This window comes from Malania oleifera, chromosome 8 (genome assembly GCF_029873635.1).
Source record: "Malania oleifera isolate guangnan ecotype guangnan chromosome 8, ASM2987363v1, whole genome shotgun sequence".
NCBI lineage: Eukaryota > Viridiplantae > Streptophyta > Magnoliopsida > Santalales > Ximeniaceae > Malania > Malania oleifera.
The window spans coordinates 13,993,487-14,013,739 of NC_080424.1; the positions used below are offsets into that span (position 1 = coordinate 13,993,487).

General features: G+C 36.6%; 1 protein-coding gene across 2 annotated transcripts in view; it reads right to left on the minus strand.

Moving 5' to 3' along the window:
- LOC131162323 (uncharacterized) overlaps window positions 1-20,253 on the minus strand; it is a 75,968-nt gene that overhangs the window by 848 nt on the left and 54,867 nt on the right. Inside the window, exons 10-12 of one of the 2 annotated variants that reach the window (XM_058118669.1) lie at window positions 15,648-15,728; window positions 2,320-2,392; window positions 2,153-2,230 (exon numbers count right to left, since the gene is read on the minus strand). In XM_058118669.1, coding sequence (XP_057974652.1) covers window positions 2,153-2,230; window positions 2,320-2,392; window positions 15,648-15,728 — 232 coding nt within the window. Of the gene's footprint in view, window positions 1-2,152; window positions 2,231-2,319; window positions 2,393-5,929; window positions 6,173-15,647; window positions 15,729-20,253 lie in introns of those variants that run through there. The other variant, XM_058118670.1, reaches the window with a different exon arrangement.

The window sequence follows — 20,253 nt, forward strand, 5'->3', positions numbered from 1 at the left end:
CTGCAAATTAGCTTAGAAGAAGGCTAAAATCAATACAATATAGTAAGGAAATCCCAGCAACCTCTCTCTCTCTCCTTGTATATATGTATGTGGTTTGTTTGCATGTATGTATGTATTTGTATGTATATAATCCATATTAAAAATACATATAGCGAAGTCATAAGTCTGTAGTATTTTGAGAAGAAAATAGGTAGCCCAAAGAAGTAGTCACTTAGAATAGTATAATTTTTTCTCAACTAATGTGCAAAAAAGAAAACATCAATGCACGACTTCATGTATTGTTTAGAGGCAGTATGCAGAGAGTACTTAAAAATGTACCTAGCCTTTGAAAGGGAAAATAATAATAATAATAATAATAATAATAATAATAATAATAATAATAATAATAACATTAGTCTAGAGGAAAGCTACTAAAGTGGGCCTTGGATTCTGATTTGTGGCCTTTGACAATTTAAAAGCCCAACAAAAGGTGCTTGAGTAGAAGCCTAGACCAATGCAAGCATTGTAGGATAAAAAAAAACATCCCTGATAAAAAAAAAATGGCAGTGGACAAAATTAAATCTTTCTGGTTTTCATCAAATTTAAGCATGCCTGACCATATTTTTTGGTGAATCAGGCCTTGAAATGATTCATTCATCCTTTATATAAAATGATAATGAATTGATGACAGGAAACAGAGAAGACAGAATACCAAATGTACATTAGCAGCAACAATAGCACTAGAAATGACTAGCATTTGCCCCTCTTTTTCCTCTGATTCCTTTTTTCCCCAAAACTTCGCCTCCAGTCTATGCTATTTTTTCTTTTTATTTGATAGAAAAAGAAACTTTATTTCAAGGCTGAAGAAAAAGAATACAACAAAGGAGAATCAGGAGTCCTCAAACAGGAAAAAAAAGAGGAAAAAATAACATCAACACAGTAGCAGTCTCCAACATCATCTTGGAAACAGCATCCCTTAAAACAGCCAGCACTATAAGTCCAAAGATAAGCCAAATGTCCGATTCTGTCCCAAATAAACCCCACTGAAGACCTAACAGCTATTGTTAAAGGTTTGCTATACATTGTTGGCCACAACCTAACAGCTTAAGCTTTTACATAAAATGGTAATCTAACATGGTATCAGAGCTATGGTGGCCTAGAGGTCCAGGGTTCTAATCTTGTTGCTCACATTTCTTGTTTGTTTGTCAAGTATCTATTCCTTGTAATGGATGTTATTTATTGTTTGTTTATTTTTCCATGTGCAATTGAGCTACACATGCAAGTGGGTGTCAAGCATGATAAACATTGTGGGGCCAACAACCTAACACCTTAATCTTTAATGTAAAGTGTTAATCTAACAGCTATAACCAAATCCTAAATGCAGGAGATATGGACTATTATGGTCATGTGCTAGTTCATAAAGGATATCAAATTTTCTTTCCTTTAACTATTTGTACAAAGGTACTGCAAAACAGAAATATTTTGACCCTCAACATATTGCAAAGTCAGAGATAGAAAGGCCTGCTTTGGAGAAGAAAATTTGACTGAATACATGGGCAGCCCATTAAAATTATTAAGCTTTGGGGCTGATTGCTAGAGGGAAGCAGGGGGAAGAGAAGTGGAGGTTGGGGATTGGGGTTGGGGGGGAGGGGGGGGAATGCTTCGATTTCATCCGCTGTAAGTTACTAAAATATTATCATATAAACACTTCCCCTAGAAAGACATACGTATATAAGTGAATTTATGTTCAAAAAATTTGCAGCAGCAAAGAATTGTGTGTGCAGCTTGTGGGTCAAGTTTGAAATCCTCCCTATATTTAGGAAAAGGCTTGGATTTGGATTTGGATTTGGACAAAATGTAATACAAAATTATATCGATTTTATCCAAATCCACCCAAACCCAAATCTAATGTGCAAAACCCATGCTCCCAAATGCAGCGGAAGTTAATTCCCGAGTGTTGATTTATGAAATTCACATAAGAACCATGAAATTACACCAGCAACCTTTGTCTGTAAATTGCTCACTGCATAATTTTTATCTACAATGTTTCCTAGTAAGGGCGCAAATCTCCTTCCCAAATAGAAAACAAATTTAGCTTTTGCAGTAAACTTTTAAAGAAACATAAACAAAAATAAAAATTGTGACCTTTGAAAAAAAAAGTATGAATGCAAACCTCAATGCCGTAGGGCCCAATCCGATTTCGTGAAATAAAATTGATTAGAAGCGTTGCAAATTCATCAGGCACATCTTCCTGCAATATTTAGGAGTATGAAGTACATTTTATTTAAAAAATTAAAAATCAATCAAAGGAATTATGCTATAAAAATAACCAAAATGGACCTGAATAGCATGTCCAGTGTGTCGGACAACCACCATTTGAAACTTGCCTTGCATTTGACCTATAGTGAGTGCTCTGTCATAAAAATAAAAAATAAAAAATAAAAAAACTGTAAATTTGGACAAGGACCCATGTGTTCACTACTATTTCCCCATAAATACACCACTAGAGCCAAATCTGAATCCCAAAAATATCAAAATTGAAAATTTTAAAGCTTTAAATTTTAAATTTCAAATATGTAAGGAGCTCCAATATTATTCAGACTACATGGAAACATAGGATTGCATTCAAGATTCACTGCCAAGACATTTATGGTTCTATACTCCTTCCCACCACCCCCCCCCCCCCCAAAAAAAAAACCAATAAATAAATAAATAAAATAAAAAACAACAACGACGACAACAATCAAAATTAGCTATTCCCACTTGAATATTGCATTTTATGTGAATCGAAAATTCACAACCTAAAATACAATCTGTAAAGAATGTGTTTGATTTACAACTTCTCCACTTCTTCCCTAATAGTAGGTGTGTTGTTGGAAGCTCTTAATTAGGGAGACAGAGCCCCTCAGATGAAAAAATAACAATTGCACTAAAATCATGCTACCTAGTCTAACAATCAATTATCAATTAAAAGAGCTCCTATGCACTTAGTCATGCACACCACCCAGAGTTAATTCAAGGTTGTTCCATTAACGAACAAAAAGAGGGGTTTCCCAAAAATTTAGATAACCACTTTACCTAAAAGCCTAAGCTATCAGGGGTATATCAAGCCTTAACGCTCCCCCACACATGCAGCCCAACAGCACATAGAGAGACAAACACATGGTAGATAACACCCATAACAGGGAATACAATAATTTTTTAAAGACCACACAATAAATGCAGGCAACAAGATGTGAACCCAGGACCTCTTGGTAACCAGCTCCAATGTTAGATTACCACTTTACCTAAAAGCTTAAGCTATTAGGTTGTGGGCCAGCAATGTATATCAAGCATTAATAGACACTAAAGCAAATCTGAAATTTTAGTCAATATATTTAAATAAACATAGAAAATATGTAGATGTCAAGAAGTTATCTGAAAGCCGCACCCATACCCACCTTAGCCTATAGGGAAAAAGAAAGAAAGCCTCATCTGTACCCACACAATACTTAAAAAATTCACATGTTCAGTCCCTAAATGGAGAGACCAGTTCAATATCCCAACAAATGGGAAAATCGGTAGAAACTTCCCAAAATGTGATACATCGTGGGAACAATAAAAATGTAACACCCAGTGAACAAGGCTCCTATGCCATACCTAGACTGGGAAAGGGGTGATGTATGCAGCCTTACCTTTGAAACACAAAACCTTAACTATACTGATCTTGAGTTTCAAAATATTTCTATTATTCAAATATAATTTTACCAATGAAAAGAATGTTTTTGCATAATAATTTTCTTTTTCTTATATCACCACAATAGGCTACGCCAAAAAAACCCTCTTAGATTCAGAATGCTCCAAATTTTTTGTTAAATATATTAATGTCACTAAAAATTCATCATTTATACATCCATATTAGCATACCCTAATTTACTGAATTATAGAGCGCAAGCAATACCACAACAAATCCCATTCATCAACCTCCCGTTAGGAGGAGGAGGAGGAGGAGGAGGAGAAGATGATAATGACGATGGCAATGATGACAACACAATGAGGGCAATGATGAAAAGGGGATATCAAAGAAGAACAAGGTAGGCTAGGGTTTCAAAATCTCAATAAATTGTCAAAACAAGTAGTTGAGCTGAAAACCCATGAATTTATAATAAGCTAGCCCCAACAATTAAGGGCTTTATCAAACAATATCAAAATTCATAGAAATATCTAAATGAACGTATACTCTAGGACAAGTGCATCTAAAAGCCTTAGGTTTATCTCTGTCATAGTCCCTGTTTGAAAAAGAATTCAATCGTAAAGCTCGATGATAAAATACCACTTTGAAAGATCTAGAACTGCGACAAGGTGGTGATCAAGAGTCCAAGTAGCTAGGTTAGCCTCCTAGAAAAACGATCATGTGAGGATATTATAATCACTAGGGGTAAGCATCAGTTTGGTCCAACCTCCGCAAAAATTGGCAATTTAGTAATGGTTGGACATTTTTGCCAACCTAACAATTTGGTTTGCGTTGTGCCTTAGCACATGGGAAAAACCAAACTAAAATTGTCAAACAAGATATTTATATAACATAAATATAATTTCAGTATGTTATAAAGAAGATAATTACATGCTACAACTTTATTGACCAATATAGAAGAAACATGAAATTAATTTGAACTTTTGCATGCTAGATTCTTTACTCGTAAATATTCATATGATAGAAGAAGAAACTTAATTAGAGCAACGGGGAGAAAAAGGTTCAACAGAGAAAACAAGAAGTTTTTACTGAAAAAAAAAAAACATTCAGGTCAATAATGCCATGCAGTTGTGATTTGCATCATCAAAGCAGCACCCTTGAAACAACTCACAAAAAAGTACAAGGATTCCATTCCAACCAAATCCCCTACAAAACAACAAAAAAATGCATGCCTACAACCTCCTAGCATCCTTACCTTACCTTTCCCAAAACCTACAAAAGAGAAACTCAAAAGCACCTTCACTGACTTCAAAATCACCCGAACTTCACCGTACTCCAAATAATCTACTCTGCAGACCCCAAGTAAATGACAATGCAAAAAAACAATTGGGAACATTTCCATACCACTAACACATAGAAAGCACACATCTTAATACAAAGCCTCAGAAGGCCTCCTAGTCTACGTCAGATTGATGGTGTTAACTCTGCTAAGGGCCACCCAACCACACAAACACCTTTATCTTAGAAGGTACTATAGCCTTCCATATCCACTAATGACAAGGGAAAGACACTAGACATGATAAGGTGAGAAAAAGGACTTGCATGAGTGACCACCTGAAGAATCCGAAACCCAAATCCTAACATTACTCCCACAAAGGATATGACAACCCTCCAACATAAACAAGCAAAGAAAAAAGCTCCTTCAACTCACTATCATTCAAATCCTTTTGAAAATGAAAATCCCAAGAAAAGAAATCATCATCAGGAATTAGACAGGAAATCAAATCATTAAGCATAGAAGAAAGATGATACAAAAGAGCAAAGGAACACATTGACACAGAAACCCCCAACCGCACATCCTCCCAAAAGTGAATAAGGTTACCAGTTACCAGTTTAAACTTCATGAAACGAGTACATAAATGGTAAAACTACAAAATGAACCTCCAAGGACTCTAAGAAAAATGTCTAAGACCCATATTAGTATCCCAACCATTCACTTGCAAGTAGAACTGTGATACGCATACCCTTTAGATTAAATTAGGGTTTTTTTTTTTTTCCGCTTTGTTTTGCATTAAAAAAGTTCATACTAACCATGTTATTCATTAATTAAGCTGTGTTAACTGATATTGGAAATTCCATTTGATTTATTAGTGGTAAGAGGGACTTAGGCGAAAGGAAATTATGATGAGCATGCTAACAACATAAGAGTTGGACCAAAGAGAGAGAGGAAAAATAAATAAATAAAAAATATGGGGCATGCTGAAACCAGGTGCGACACCTGGCAGCACTATAAACCCAGCAGCAACCACCTGACAGCTTCGCATACCAGCAGCTGACACCTAGCACATGGATGGCAGCAGTGTAAGACCCTTGTCGCCACCAGATGCTGCAGTCCTGCCTTTTTTCCAGCCTAGAAGGAGACACTTGGCAGGCAGCTGGCAGCAAGTAGCTGCTGTCTTGACCATTCCAGCCCTTCAGAGCAGCCACAACACACAAAACACCACAAACTCCTGCTGTAAACTGCACTTCCAGAGAGAGAGAGAGAGAGAGAGAGAGAGAGAGAGAGAATTCAGCAGAAAAAGAGGGAAACTCAGAGAAAATCAGGAGAAAATACAGAAAATTCAGAGGGAAACTTAAAACTAAGCTTGAAGAAGCTGAAAATCAAGGTAGGTGTTCTTAATTTTCATTTATTCACCTACGAAATTTGGGTATTCAAAGGAAATAGAGATAGAATCTTGCATGAAATTGAATCCAAGCAAGAAAGATTTGAACTGGTATTTCTAATTAATTGACATAGCTACATATATTTTCCTGTTGGTTATCATAGCTGCATATTTTTTTAAGTTGAGAAAAATTTTATGTGATAGATATTCATCTCATAAGGATGATGGTTTTACTTGCTATAGCATAGCATGTATTTGTGCATCAGTTGAATTTCTATTATGTAAAACAGCTGGCATTTTGTGTATTGTTTGTGGCTGTGATGTTGTGGGATTTGAACAAGAAGGGATTGTGTCTCCTTGGGTGAAAGGCCCATAAACCCCTGGAGGGTATTTCTGCATTCAGCGGTGATTGACCAAGCTAGAATTTGGCACTTGTTTGAAATAAAATGTGCACCTAGTTGGGACAGTGCTGCTATGTATGTGGAAATGCATGCCATTTCAATGTTTTGGATAGTGATTTAGATGAAGGGATCGCTTAGAATAAAGAGTGTTTCTGCATATTTCTTAGATTAACAAGTGTGTTCATGCACCTTATGATTATGCATGCATATAAAGAATCATACGTTAAAAAGTATTGAAACCCTAAGTTGAATAAGGATGAATTAAGAATGCCTACTAGCTTATGGTTGCTCATCCTATCTTAACAATTTCAGGTTCGAATTAAAGGAGACACAACTTGTTAAGTTCTCCAAGAGACTTTCAGGTTGGCAGGAAGATGATAGAGATACTAAGCATGCATTTGATTTGCAGTTATGTATGCAGACTAGGAAGTGTGAAAAATGTTGTATGTAAAGTACAACCCAATGAAAAAGCTTGTCACTGAATTTAAGACGTTTTTAGTTCTTTTATGAAATATATTTAACTTGGAATTTCAACAAATATTCACACTTAATAGGTCTCTAACTTGTTTTCAAATGATGGTTTTGTAAAACAAATTCTTGCTTAGGCCTAGTGCCTCCATCGGACTTTAGATGGAGTCATGGAAGTCATGTGCCAAAGTTAGAGACATGAACGAACTTACTAATAACTGTACGCTAGAGGGAGTTTTACCTCCAAAGGGAACCACCACAACCATTTACCCAAAAGATCTTTGTTTTTTTACACCAAATTACCAAGAACCAAACAACCTTCCTCTTTTCACTTACACACTACCTCCCATCTAACCAAATGGTCCCTCATCTCACCTACCCTAACCAAAGAAAATCTCTCATAATTCTCTCGGGCTTTTGAACTACTCTACTAGGAACCTTAAACAAAGACCCAAAAAATAAATGAAAGGAATGGTAGAAAAACTAGCCTATATGAGGGTGATGCACCCACATAAAGAAAATAGAGCACCTCTCCACTTATGACGCATCTAACCGCTTACCTACCTTAGTAACTGTTGATGGTTATCTTAGTCATTTAGCATTATTAGTGTGTTGGTATTATGTTAATAAGAAAGAGTTAGTAAGGGTATTATGGTCATTAGTATCTACTTTGACATATATCATAAGGGAGAGAACTATCATTGCGATTAGGACTTCCATTTTACCCATTATTCAACATGGTATCAGAGCATGATTATGAGGCCTAAACCCAAATTGTCACAACCAACATCAAAACTGAAGCATAAAACCCTAAATCCGTTGCATGTCTACCATCATAGAAGAATTTCCAGCAACATTATAGCCTAGAGAACAGCCAGAAGCTACCAGAAAGACCAGTCACTGCAAATTTCCTAGGCAACACTACCAGTTCAGGAACACAAAATCCACCATAGATTTTGCAACAACAACAACGACAACGGAAAAAAAAAAAAAGGGAACACCAGTCACTGCCGATTTGCCACCCACTGAAATCCCGTCTCCAGATAGCCACTGCAAATTTCCTAGGCAACACAACCAGTTCAGGAACACAAAATCCACTATAGATTTTGCAACAAAAAAAGAAAAAAAAAACACCAGTCACTGCCGATTTCCCACCCACTGAAATCCCATCTCCAGATAGTCCCCAAGGCCCTTGCATGCCGGGCAAAGGCTGCTAGTGCCGATACCACATGCCAGCTCATGAAGCCAATTTAAGGCATGTTTCTAGCCCGAATTCATCTGTAAGTGCTTGAATCCCTATATAAACATATTAGTGAAGTTTTTCATGATGTTTTTTGTCCAAAGATGTCACCTTTTTAAATTTCTTATGTGCAGCACCCGAGGAATGGTTGTTTGATGCTTCCCAAAGCTGTTAGTCAATGGTTAGCTAGTTTATTGGGCCTGAAACAGTGGTATTTGCTGTATTTTTGGTTTGTACATTGTCTGCTTGTGGTTTGCATCAGTTGTCAAAGGTTGTGTGTGCTGAGCTAGAGTTCATGAATTCAAAAAACATGTTGTCGGCTGTGTATTTTTTATTTGTTGTTCTATCAAGGTGGGTTTTGTGTTGGGATTGAGTTCTCAAATCCCAAAAGTGTATCTCCGTTTTCATCAAGTGAACAACGTACAGTAACTGTCTCAGAGGAGGAGTATTCAAGGTTCTTGCAGTATCAAGCATCCCAACAAGTATCTCATCACATTGCATCTCTTGCAAAGAAAAGTAATCATATTGTCTCTATGTCATCTGGTATCTCTCCCACTAGTCCCTACGTTATCGACTCTGCTAGTACTAACCATATGATAGGGTGTCACCAACTTCATTTCTTCTCTCTAGTATTCTAAAAATCTACCTCAAGTTACCCTTGTTGATAGGTCCACTATTGTTGTTAAGGGAATGGGAATAGTAAATCCTACTCCATGCATATCACTTTATTTTGTTTTGTACATTCCTAAATCTCCCTTTAATCTCATTTCTATTAGTAAAATTGCAGGGTCACCAACTTGTTTTATAACCTTCTATCCCGATTCTACTCTTATTCAAGATCTAAAGACGAGGAAGACGAGTGGCACAAAACGTAAAGCTGGCGGGCTTTGCTAATTTGAGTCGCTCTCTCCACACCACATCAAATCCAATATTGCCTTGGTCATCCATCATTGGACAAGTTAAAAGAACTAGTTTCTACTTTGAGTTCTATGTCTACCCTTGACCATGACTCATGCCAATTCGGAAAGCATCATCGTGTTCCGTGTTCCCTTTTCCTCCCGAGTAAATTATAGAGAAATTAACCCTTTTATGTTAGTCCATTTTGACATTTGGGGTCCTAGTCTTGTCACATCCAAGTTGGGGTTTCGTTACTTTGTTACATCTATTGATGACTACTCCAAAATGACTTGGCGGTATTGAATGAAAGAAAGGACGTCCTAAGTTGTTTAATATCTTTTGTGCCTTCTATTCTCAAATAAGGACTCAATGTGATATGCCAATTTGAATACTTCATAGTGATAATGCTAAGGGGTAGTTCATTACTCAGTTGACTACCTATATGACTAACTCTGGCATGATCCATCAGTCATCTTATGCCCACACTCCACAACAAAAATTTTACAGAGCAAAAAAACACACATACTCTTGAAGTCACTCAAAACTTATCGTATCAAATGAACATCCCCAAAGTTTTTTAGAGTGATTCTATGCACACTACTTGCTTGATCTCTCAACAATAAAATGTCATCTTCCATCCTTGGCGGTAAAATCCCATATTTAATTATTTTCCCTAAGGCTCCTTTGTTCTCCCATCCTCCTCATATATTCGATTGTGTGTCCTTTGTTCATTAGTTAAATCTAGAAAGGGATAAATTGGATCCTCAAGGTAAATGTATTTTTCTAGGTTATTCCTATACTTAAAAAGGATGTCAATGTTATAGTCCCACTTTACATTGATTCTCTGTCTTTGTTGATGTCACCTTTTTAAGTGTACACCGTATTATTCTAATTCCTTGAGTTCCATTGACCTCAATGGATTTCTTCTTTTACCTAGCCTTCTCAATCCTGCTCGATTGAAGGCCTACTCTGTTACTAAGGGATATACTCAAGTGTGTGGCTTAGACTATTCAGACACATTCTTCCATGTCGTCAAAACTCAATATGTTTGTTCATCTCCTTAGCCACCACCTATCACTAGCCTCTCAATCAGTTAGGCGTGAATAATGCATTCCTGCATGGTGATCTTTAGGAGGAGGGCTATATGGAGCAACCACCTAGGTTTGCTGCTCGGGGGGAGTCAAGCCTATGTCAGCTTAAGAAGTCATTATATGGTTTAAAATAGCCTCCGAGGGCAAGGTTTGGTCGATTCAGTGTTTTAGTACTTGAGTTTGGCCTTCGACATTGTGTAGTAGGTCATTTTATATTTTATCCTCGTACTCCATATGGAAGGATTCTGCTTATTGTGCATGCGGATGATATTGTGATTACTGGTTATGATGATAAAGGGTATCCAAAGTCTAAAGCATTTCCTGCAGACTAAGTTTCAAACAAAGGATTTGGAACCATTGAAGTACTTCTCAGGTATAGAAGCATCAAGATCATATACAGAAACCGTCTTGTCACAGAGGAATTATGCTCTTGATCTTTTAGATAAGACTAGTCTATTTGGATCCAAAAACCCGTTAATACACCTATGGATCCTAACAGTTAGCTAGCGCCAGATATAGGTGATTTTTTGCCTAACCCAAAATAATATCAGAGACTTATTAGAAAGTTGAATTATCTATTCATACACCTATGGATCCTAACAGTAAGCTAGTGTGATTTGTTACCCAACCCAAGACGATATTAGAGACTTGTTAGAAAGCTTAATTATCTCATGGTACTCAACCCTATACATCTTTTGCAACAAGTGTTGTTAGTTTCTTAATTCTCCGAGAGCAAGTCATTGGGATGCAATAATTCACATCTTAAGATATTTCAAAGGTGCACCTAGGAGAGGTCTCTTATATCATGATCAAAGTCACACTCAAATTCAGAGATATATTAATGTAGATTGGGTTGGTTCACTTTCCGACAGAAGATCACAATTGGGTACTATATGTCTATTGGTGGAAATTTGGTTTCTTGGAGTAGAAACAAAGTGTGGTGACCAGGTCAAGTGCTAAGTCAAAGTATAGGGCCATGGCTCACAATATATGTGAACTTGTTTGGTTGAAGAACATGTTGGAAGAACTAGGTTCTTCACATTCCTAGCCTATGGAGATGATGTGTGATAATCAAGTTGCCATTCATGTCGCCTCCTACTCGGTCTTCCATAAGCATACAACACATTAAAGTTGATTGCCACTCTGTTTGGGAGAAACTTGTGTAAAAACTCATTACCACTACTCATCTAAAGTCCGATTTGTAGCTTGATGATTTATTTACTACAGCCTTGGGAGGTGCTCATGTTAAATTCATTTGTAACAAGCTAGAAGCATGTGATATATATACATGCTCCAACTTGAGTGGGAGTGTTGATGTTTATCTTAGTCATGTAACAATATTAGTGTGTTAGTTTTATTTTAATAAGTGAGAGTTAGTAAGGGTATTACCATATTATGGTCATTGTTAGCTACTTCGACATATACTATAAATAGAGCAAGTAACCTATCATTGTGATTAGGTATTCCATTTTACCCAATTATTCAACAATAACCACATGAACCCAAAAGGGTAAGGCGATGCTTCCCACCCAATGGATCTCCTAAATAATTCAAAGGCCAATCTAAGACACCAAAACCAACTAAGGAAGTTAAAAACCACTTCAAACCAAGATTAGCCCTCAGTTCCCTCTTCCCCAAATTAATTCTTAGACCAAAAACCCTCTCTAAAATCTATAAAAATAAAAATATTTACAAAATACCTATGTTAAAATACCACTTTACCTAAAACTTAAGCTATTAAGTTGTGGGCTAACAATGTATATCAAGCTTTAACACTCCCTTACATGTGTAGTCTAACAACACGTGGAAAGATACACACAATAGATAACATTCATTACAATATTTTTTAAACACCACATAATAAACACAGGCAATGAGATTAGAACCCAGGTGCCTCCTAGTAACTAGATCTATTACCATGTTAGTATACCAATTTACCTAAAAGCTTAAGCTTTTGGGTTGTGGGCCAACAGTGTATATCAAGCTTTAACAACCAATTATCACCATCCAAGAAAATATTAGTGTGTCATCAGTGAACTACAAATGTGAAACAAGCACCCTCTCACCTCAATACCTATTACAATGCTCCATATTCACGGCCTTATCTATCATCCCCATCAACACATCCACCACAATGACCAACAAAAAATGGGGAGAAGAGATCCCCGTGCCTCACTCCACTAGAAGACATAAACAAGTCTTTTGACTCACAATTGCAAGAACCACAACAATGATCTTATAAACACTAGTTACTAAGCCGTAGACCGAAAATCTGCTACCATAATTGACCTATTTTTCTTTAGCAGTAAGGTGACAAAGGTAAGAACACTTCTCCCCAATTTCCATTCCCATCAAACTCATGAAAGACCATAACTAAATCCTCCCTAATAAAATCCCAAACATTCCCGAAAATAAATAAATAAATAATCTACATTACCATCTAGACACAAAGTCTTCTCCCTCTCTAAACTAAACACCACCAGCCTAACCCCTCCCCGTCCTCAAAAAGCCTCTTCAACCAAGACATTTATGGGGTGAAAATAGGACTCCAATCCAACCCTTTAATCATCCACATATCGAAATCTTACTTGGTGTAAGAAGTTCTAAAAATCCAGTTACTTCTTCTACAATCACCTAGACATCTCCCACAACCTCCCCACTCCCCAACTCCAGTTCTCTAATTAAATTAAATCACCTTTGCTCGTTAGCCACCTAATGATAAAAAAATTTGAATTTTTGTGCCTCCAACTCCTAACCTTCTTGAAAATTACATCCTCTTAACTCATTCCGCAAACAAACAGGCTTAACACCCTCCTTTAGTAAAAGCCCCTAATCTACCTCTTCTTCTATCCAATGCATTCAACTCACAATACTCACCATTCAATCTCATGAAAAAGACCTAAATTTCACTTCAACACATCTTTTACACCCTTATGCTTCTTAATAACCTAGATCCTCTCCAAACCTACTCCAAAACAAAAAGAATGATGATTCATCCACATGTTCGCAAGTCAAAAAATGAAAAAAGGTGCAGCTCAATCTTTCTAGACTTCAACTAAACATGAAATCCATAGGTGTAGCATGACCTCGCGGGATAAGATTAAGAAATTCATCCTCCCATTTCTCATAAAACAAAATTCTATCCAACCGACTGGTAACCACGCTTTTCCTACCTACTGACCAAGTGAACAATGCATTCAGCAAGAAAATCCTGCAGTCCGGACTCCTTAATAAATCAATTAGAACACTACATATTCGAAGAAAATTTCACACCACTCCCCAACCGCCAAAACCAAAACTGCCCCACCTAAAATAACAAAATCCATACACCACACAAATTACAAAACTAAGACCAAAATGTAGGTTTAGTAGGATCACAAAGTCACAGACCGATGTAGACCAACACTCCCCCTTCCCACCCCCAACTTTAAGTGGCAGAGATAAAGAGAGGGGAAAAAAAAAACTCTAAGATGGTCAACTCCATTTACTAACCTAGTGTCCACAACAAAAAGCCCCCTATTGTCCTAAAAAAGGAAGAGCAGCCCAATTATTCCTTCTGCTTGTCCACAGAGGGTGAGAAATCCTCACATAACAAAGCTAATTATCACATAAACAAAACCCAACAAAACCAAGCTGAAAGGGCTAATGACTCATGCAGAACACCAAAGAAGGCCATCGTATTGTGGTTTTAAATAGCAGTAGTAGGTAGCATAGCGTAACAATAACAGGTATTACAAGAAGTGGGAGTAGCGAGTGTTACATAATGGGAAGTGGGTGTAATGGCTGTGAATTTTTTTCAAGCATGCACAATGTTATTTATATTGGTTTATTTGCACGTTTTAAGCTCTCAACCTTTCTTAAAGAGGGTTTAAGTGCATTTTGGATCCTTTACTAACGTTGTTTAGTAAGAACAATAAATTTTACATTTTTTTAAACCTCTATGAATAGAAAAATTATATAGATGTTCCACTTTTTCATTAATCATATGTGTGATAAATTAATTAATAAAATAAAATAAAATAATCATACACTCCATTAATCTATTAGGTGCATAATACATACAAATACTACAATAAATTAAACAAGTTCTAGTATTTATTTGTTTAAGTAATAAAAATCTAATAAATTTAGACGACCAAGTTATATTGTACTACAGCCTAAACTTTAAAATTATAAGATGTAATCATAGATTACATTGAATAAACAGAGTAATAATAGCATAAACATGACAAAAATTAGAACAAAAGAAGGTTGAAGTTGAAAAATATAGAAAATAAAAATCAAATTAGTAATATTGTCATAATAAATATATTTTTTTAACAAAATAATGTTCATAAAAAATTCTTAGTTAAGGCATCCCTTGTGAATATTAACATAAACAAATAATTTTTGTTTCATTATCATCCACGTTATAACCTTCTCTCCCTCTCTTCGTGGCTTATCAAGAATGACTCATGGAAGGAAAAAAGCAACAACAAGAAGAAAAAGGAAAAAAAATCAAAAGAAAAAATTTGCTGCAACAGTCCTGTAGCTGGATACATAATGGCTATAGTGGAATCGCATTCCATAACGGCCATCAAGCTATCTATTTTCTTCCCACCGATTTAGCAGCATGTGATGGTATCGGGAACCCAAAAAATCATTACGTAACAGTCACAGCTGCTATTTAAAACTTTCAGCTGAAAGTTTATGGAAGAACCAAAGCAACTGCATTGGGAGGCTGTGTGCAGAATACTCCAATACTTTAGTCTCTCATTTCCTTTAACCTTAGCCTTCGTCACCTGAAGGACCCCCTAAGGCCACATAAATTTGACTTCAATTTGGTTCAGGTACCCACCTCACCAAAAAAAAAAATTGAAATTTACGTCAGTCAACAGAAAAAATAAAAACTAAAGGACATGTTAATTATATTACTTTTCCAGCACTTCTACCATTTTACTTTTATTTATAACCGATGCATGACCTTGAGCTCGGGTTAGCTAACGTGAGGATCTACTGCTTCTTGATCTTAACTTCATGGATATATGCTTGGCTGAAGCCATCAAACTAACATCCAGAAAAATAATTCGATAATGTATAATGTGAAGCTGATGCCTTCAGAAGCTACCAAACAGAAATGTTTTGAGATTTTTTATTTGCTCAAGTAAAACAATAATGTTATTACAGAAATTACGGTTAACAACTATTCTATTAAAGAACCTTAGAATTGTTTAGGCAAGTTGTAATGTGTAAAACCTGTCCAGCCTGTCTGTCCCAGCTAACAATAAGAGTTTTGGAACAGTGCATGACAGAAATATTTCCGAAAGGCCTTCATACCTGGAATATATGAAAACAACTAAATTATTGATGAATTGAACACGGAGATGCCTGCTTGAAAAATAGCACAGAAATCTGAAAATGTCAGCATGAAACTGAAATAACTAAGCACCATTCCACGGGTCTTCGGCAAGAAAAACAAAAGATTGGTGGATCTATATTGAGGAAGTAAAGAGCCTTAATCATAAAGAAAATTTAATAACATAAAATTCATGTGCAATATTCCTGACCACTGACATTGATATCTCAGTAATGCTGTGAGCCAATACATACACACACACACACACACACTGACACACATACGTATATTGTACACACACATGCACACATGTATATTTATATGTATGTATATTTGGAATTTTAGATAGATATTTCTATAATCTTTTTACTTAAAAATGATAAACACAGGTTGATTTTTCCTTCTAATTGTAACTGGTGAATAATTGGGTAAAATGGAAGACCTAAACTCAATGGTAGGTCTCTCCCTCTATTAATATATGCCAAGTACAATAGGAATGACCATAATACTCTTATTAACTCACACTTACTTCTAACCAAACTCTTAACACATAATAATAATGCTAGATGGCTAAATAACCATTAACACTCCCCCTCAAGCCGTAGCATATATATCATATGCTCCTAGCTTGTTACAAATGAATTTCACACAAGCACCTCCCAAGGCATTAGTGAATAAATCAACAAGCTGAAACTCAAACTTCACATGAATGGTTGTAATGAGCATCTGTACAAGTCCCTGTACTCTAACTCAGCACTTGACCTGGCTACTACAATTTGGTTCTTACTTTCCCAAAACACCAAATTATTGCCGACAAAGATATAATACCCGGTTGTGAATCTTCGCTCAGAAGGCGACCCGGCCCAATCTGCATCTATATATCCCTAAATATAAGTGTGACCTTGATCCTAATATAAGAGACCTCTCCCTAGTGCACCTTTGAGATATCTCAAAATGTGAATTACTGCATCTCAGTGATTTGTTCTCGGGGAATCGATAAACTGACTCACAATACTGGTTGCAAACTCACAATACTAGTTGCAATGGATATATCTGGTAGAGTGACTGTGAGATAATTCAACTTTCCCACAAGTCTCTGATACCGACCTAAGTTAGGCAACAAATCACCCATATCTAGCACTAACTTACTATTGGAATCCATGGGTGTATCAATAGGTTTAGATCCTAACAGCCTCGTCTCATTTAAAAGATCAAGAATATACTTTCTCTGTGACAAGACAATTCCCGTACAAGATCTCGATACTTCTATACCCAAGAAGTACTTCAATGGTCCCAAATCCTTGGTCTAAAACTTACTTTGTAGGAAAAGCTTTGGGTTTTGGATGCCTTGATCATCATCACTAGTGATCACAGTGTCATCGACATACCCAATAAGCAAAATCCTGTCAGATGGAGTATGACGATAAAATACAAAGTGATCAAATGCACATCGATGGAGGCCAAACTCAAGTACTACAACACTAAAAAGACCAAACCATGCTCTTGGAGATTGTTTTAATCAATAAAATGTTTTAAAAGGCATTCGTAAGGTGCGCCTTGAGGCATTTTGGGCTTAAAACGCCCTAAGGTCTAATTGGAAAGGCAAAAATCCTAAAAGGCATACGCCTCAGGGGAGAAGGTGTATGCCTCAGCAGGGAAACGCTCGCCTTTTACACCTCAAATTGGAAGGCGTACGCATTTCAGGCTGCCTGACTTAAAACATAAATAAAAAAAATAAAATAAGTACCCAAAACTCTAAAAATAAAGCCTAAAACCCCTTTCCTCCCTCTCTCGATGAAGCTTCTTCTCTCTCAATGATTCCTCCAGCGATGTCTTCTCCTCTCTCGACGATTTCTCCAATGACAATTCCTCTCTCGACGAAGCTTCTTCTCCTTTCTCGACTAGAGTAGTAGAGAGCCAGAGGGAGACGAGAGTGCTTGAAGGGTTCGTTGGTTGTTGACTTGCTGCTGATCGAAGAATTGAACATTGAAGCTGCCGAAGAGAACTACTGGAAGCTATTTTGCCCTAGATTTCAAGATTTTGGGCTTAATGTAAAGAAATTGGGCTCTTTTTACAGTAAAAACCAATGTTTTAAAAGGCCCTTAAGCTTTTTAATTTTTAAATTTAAAATTTAATGGCAACCATTTGTAATGTTTTGGGCTATATGATATTTAGAAATTATGTTTTTTTTCTCCATTATTCTAAAATTTTTCTCATTTTTCTACTATATATAAATTAATTTTATTTATTAATTATTTAAAAAAATATAGCCCCAAAATGCTTACGCCTCAATGCCTTAAGGCTTACGCCTCGCCTCACCTTACTCCTTCGCCTTTTAAAACATTGATCAATACAATGATTTCTTCAGTTGACATACTGAGCCTGACTCCCCCAGAGTAACAAACCCAAGTGGTTGCTCCATATACACCTCCTCATGAAGATCACTATGTAGGAAAGAATGTGTCTGAATAATCCAAACCATACACATGAATATACCCCTTAGAAACAAGTCGGTCCTTCAGATGAGCCACATAGCCATCAGGATTGACTTTCACATTGCAACCAACCACTGACTCATCAAGAGGAAGAGGTACCAAATCCTAAGTATCATTATCATGTAGTGCACGCATCTCTTCAACCACTATTGCCCTCTACCTAGAATACAGAAGACAGAGTACTAACAAAACAGTTACAAAAGAGTGACAAGAAATTAACAAACAAAATTAGAGATCGGATGCTAGGAACAAGTGCATTTACCTTTTCAAACAGCTATAGGAGCATCAACATCATGGGAAATAAGATCATCCAATGAGGGAACTAGAGGCACAGCAGTAGAAGCTGAAGAAGGCACTTCCTCGTTCAGTTGTCATGTGTATGCCTGCAAATTAGGACGATCCAAGTGACGAGAAGGACTCAAACTAGATGAATATATAGGAAGATTGGGCACAAATACTAGATTTGGATCTAGAAGGTACGGCAGAGGAAGAGACTCATCAAGGTCAACAAAACCAAGGAATCAAAGTAGTATGATGTAGACTCAAAGAAGGTGACATCGGCAGAGACAAAGAATCGATGTAAAGTAGGACTATTAACATCGATATCCTTTTTGAGTATAGGAATAGCCTAGAAAAATACATTTGATAGCACGAGGATCCAACTTATCCATTCTTGGAGTTAACTGATGGACAAAGGACACAACCAATTATACGAGGAGGAAGGGTCAACAAAGGAGACTTAGGAAGGATAACTGAATATGGGATTTTACCACCAAGGACAGAGAATGGCATTTTATTGATAAGGGAGCAAGCTATGAGGACAACATCACTCCAACAAATTTTGGGAACATTCATTTGAGGCAATAGAGTATAAGTGACTTCAAGAATATGTCTATTTTTCTGCTCTGCAACTCCATTTTTTGTGGAGTGTGAGCACAAGAAGACTAATAGATCATACCAGAGTTAGTCATATAAGTACTGAATCGGGTATTGAAGTACTCCTTAGCATTATCACTATGAAGTATCCTAACTCGCATATCAAATTGAGTCTTTATTTGGGAACAGAAGACATAAAAGACATCAAACAACTGAAAACGATCTTTCATTAAATATAACCAAGTCATCTTAGAGTAGTCATCAACAAATGTACCAAAGTACCTAAACCCCAAATGTGACATGACTAGGACCTCAAATATGAGAATGGACTAGCATGAAAGGACTAACCACCATTTGTCAACTCAGGAAGCAAAGGGAACACGATGATGCTTGCCCAATTGACAAGACACACTAAAAATTAGACACATAACTCAATGTAGGAACTAGCTATTTCAACTTGTCCAAGGACAAATGGCCAAGGCGACAATGGATTTGAAATGGTGCAGCTGTGACTATGCAGGAAGTGAGTGGAGAAGGCAACTCAAAGTAGTAAACTCCACGAGCCTCACATCTTGTGCCAATTATCTTTCTCGTGTTTAGATCCTGAATAACCATGGAATCAAGAAAGAATGTGACAAAACAATGTAGTGACTTTGTAAGCTTACTAACTGACATGAGATTGAAAGGAGATTTGGGAATGTATAAAGCAGAAGAAATAGAGATAAAAAGGAGAGGGATTTACTGTTCCTATCCCCTTAACAACAATAGTGGACCCATCAGCAAAAGTAACTTGAGGTAGATTTTTAGGATACTGGAGATCAGAAAAGAAGTTGGTTGCACCTGTTATATGGTCAATGGCAGCAAAATCAATAACCCAAGGACTAATGGGAAGGATATCAGATGACATACAGACTATAGGATTACCTTTCTAGACAAAAGATGCAATGTGATAAGATGCTTGGAGATGATTGATACTGTAGAAACCTTGAATACTCCTCCTCTGACATAGTCACAATACGCGGTTCACTCAGACAAATGAGCAACGAAGGAATCATACTTTTGGGATTTGCAAACTCCATCCCAACATTCACAAACTCGGACCAATGATCATAAAATTAATTTCTGGAACAATCGG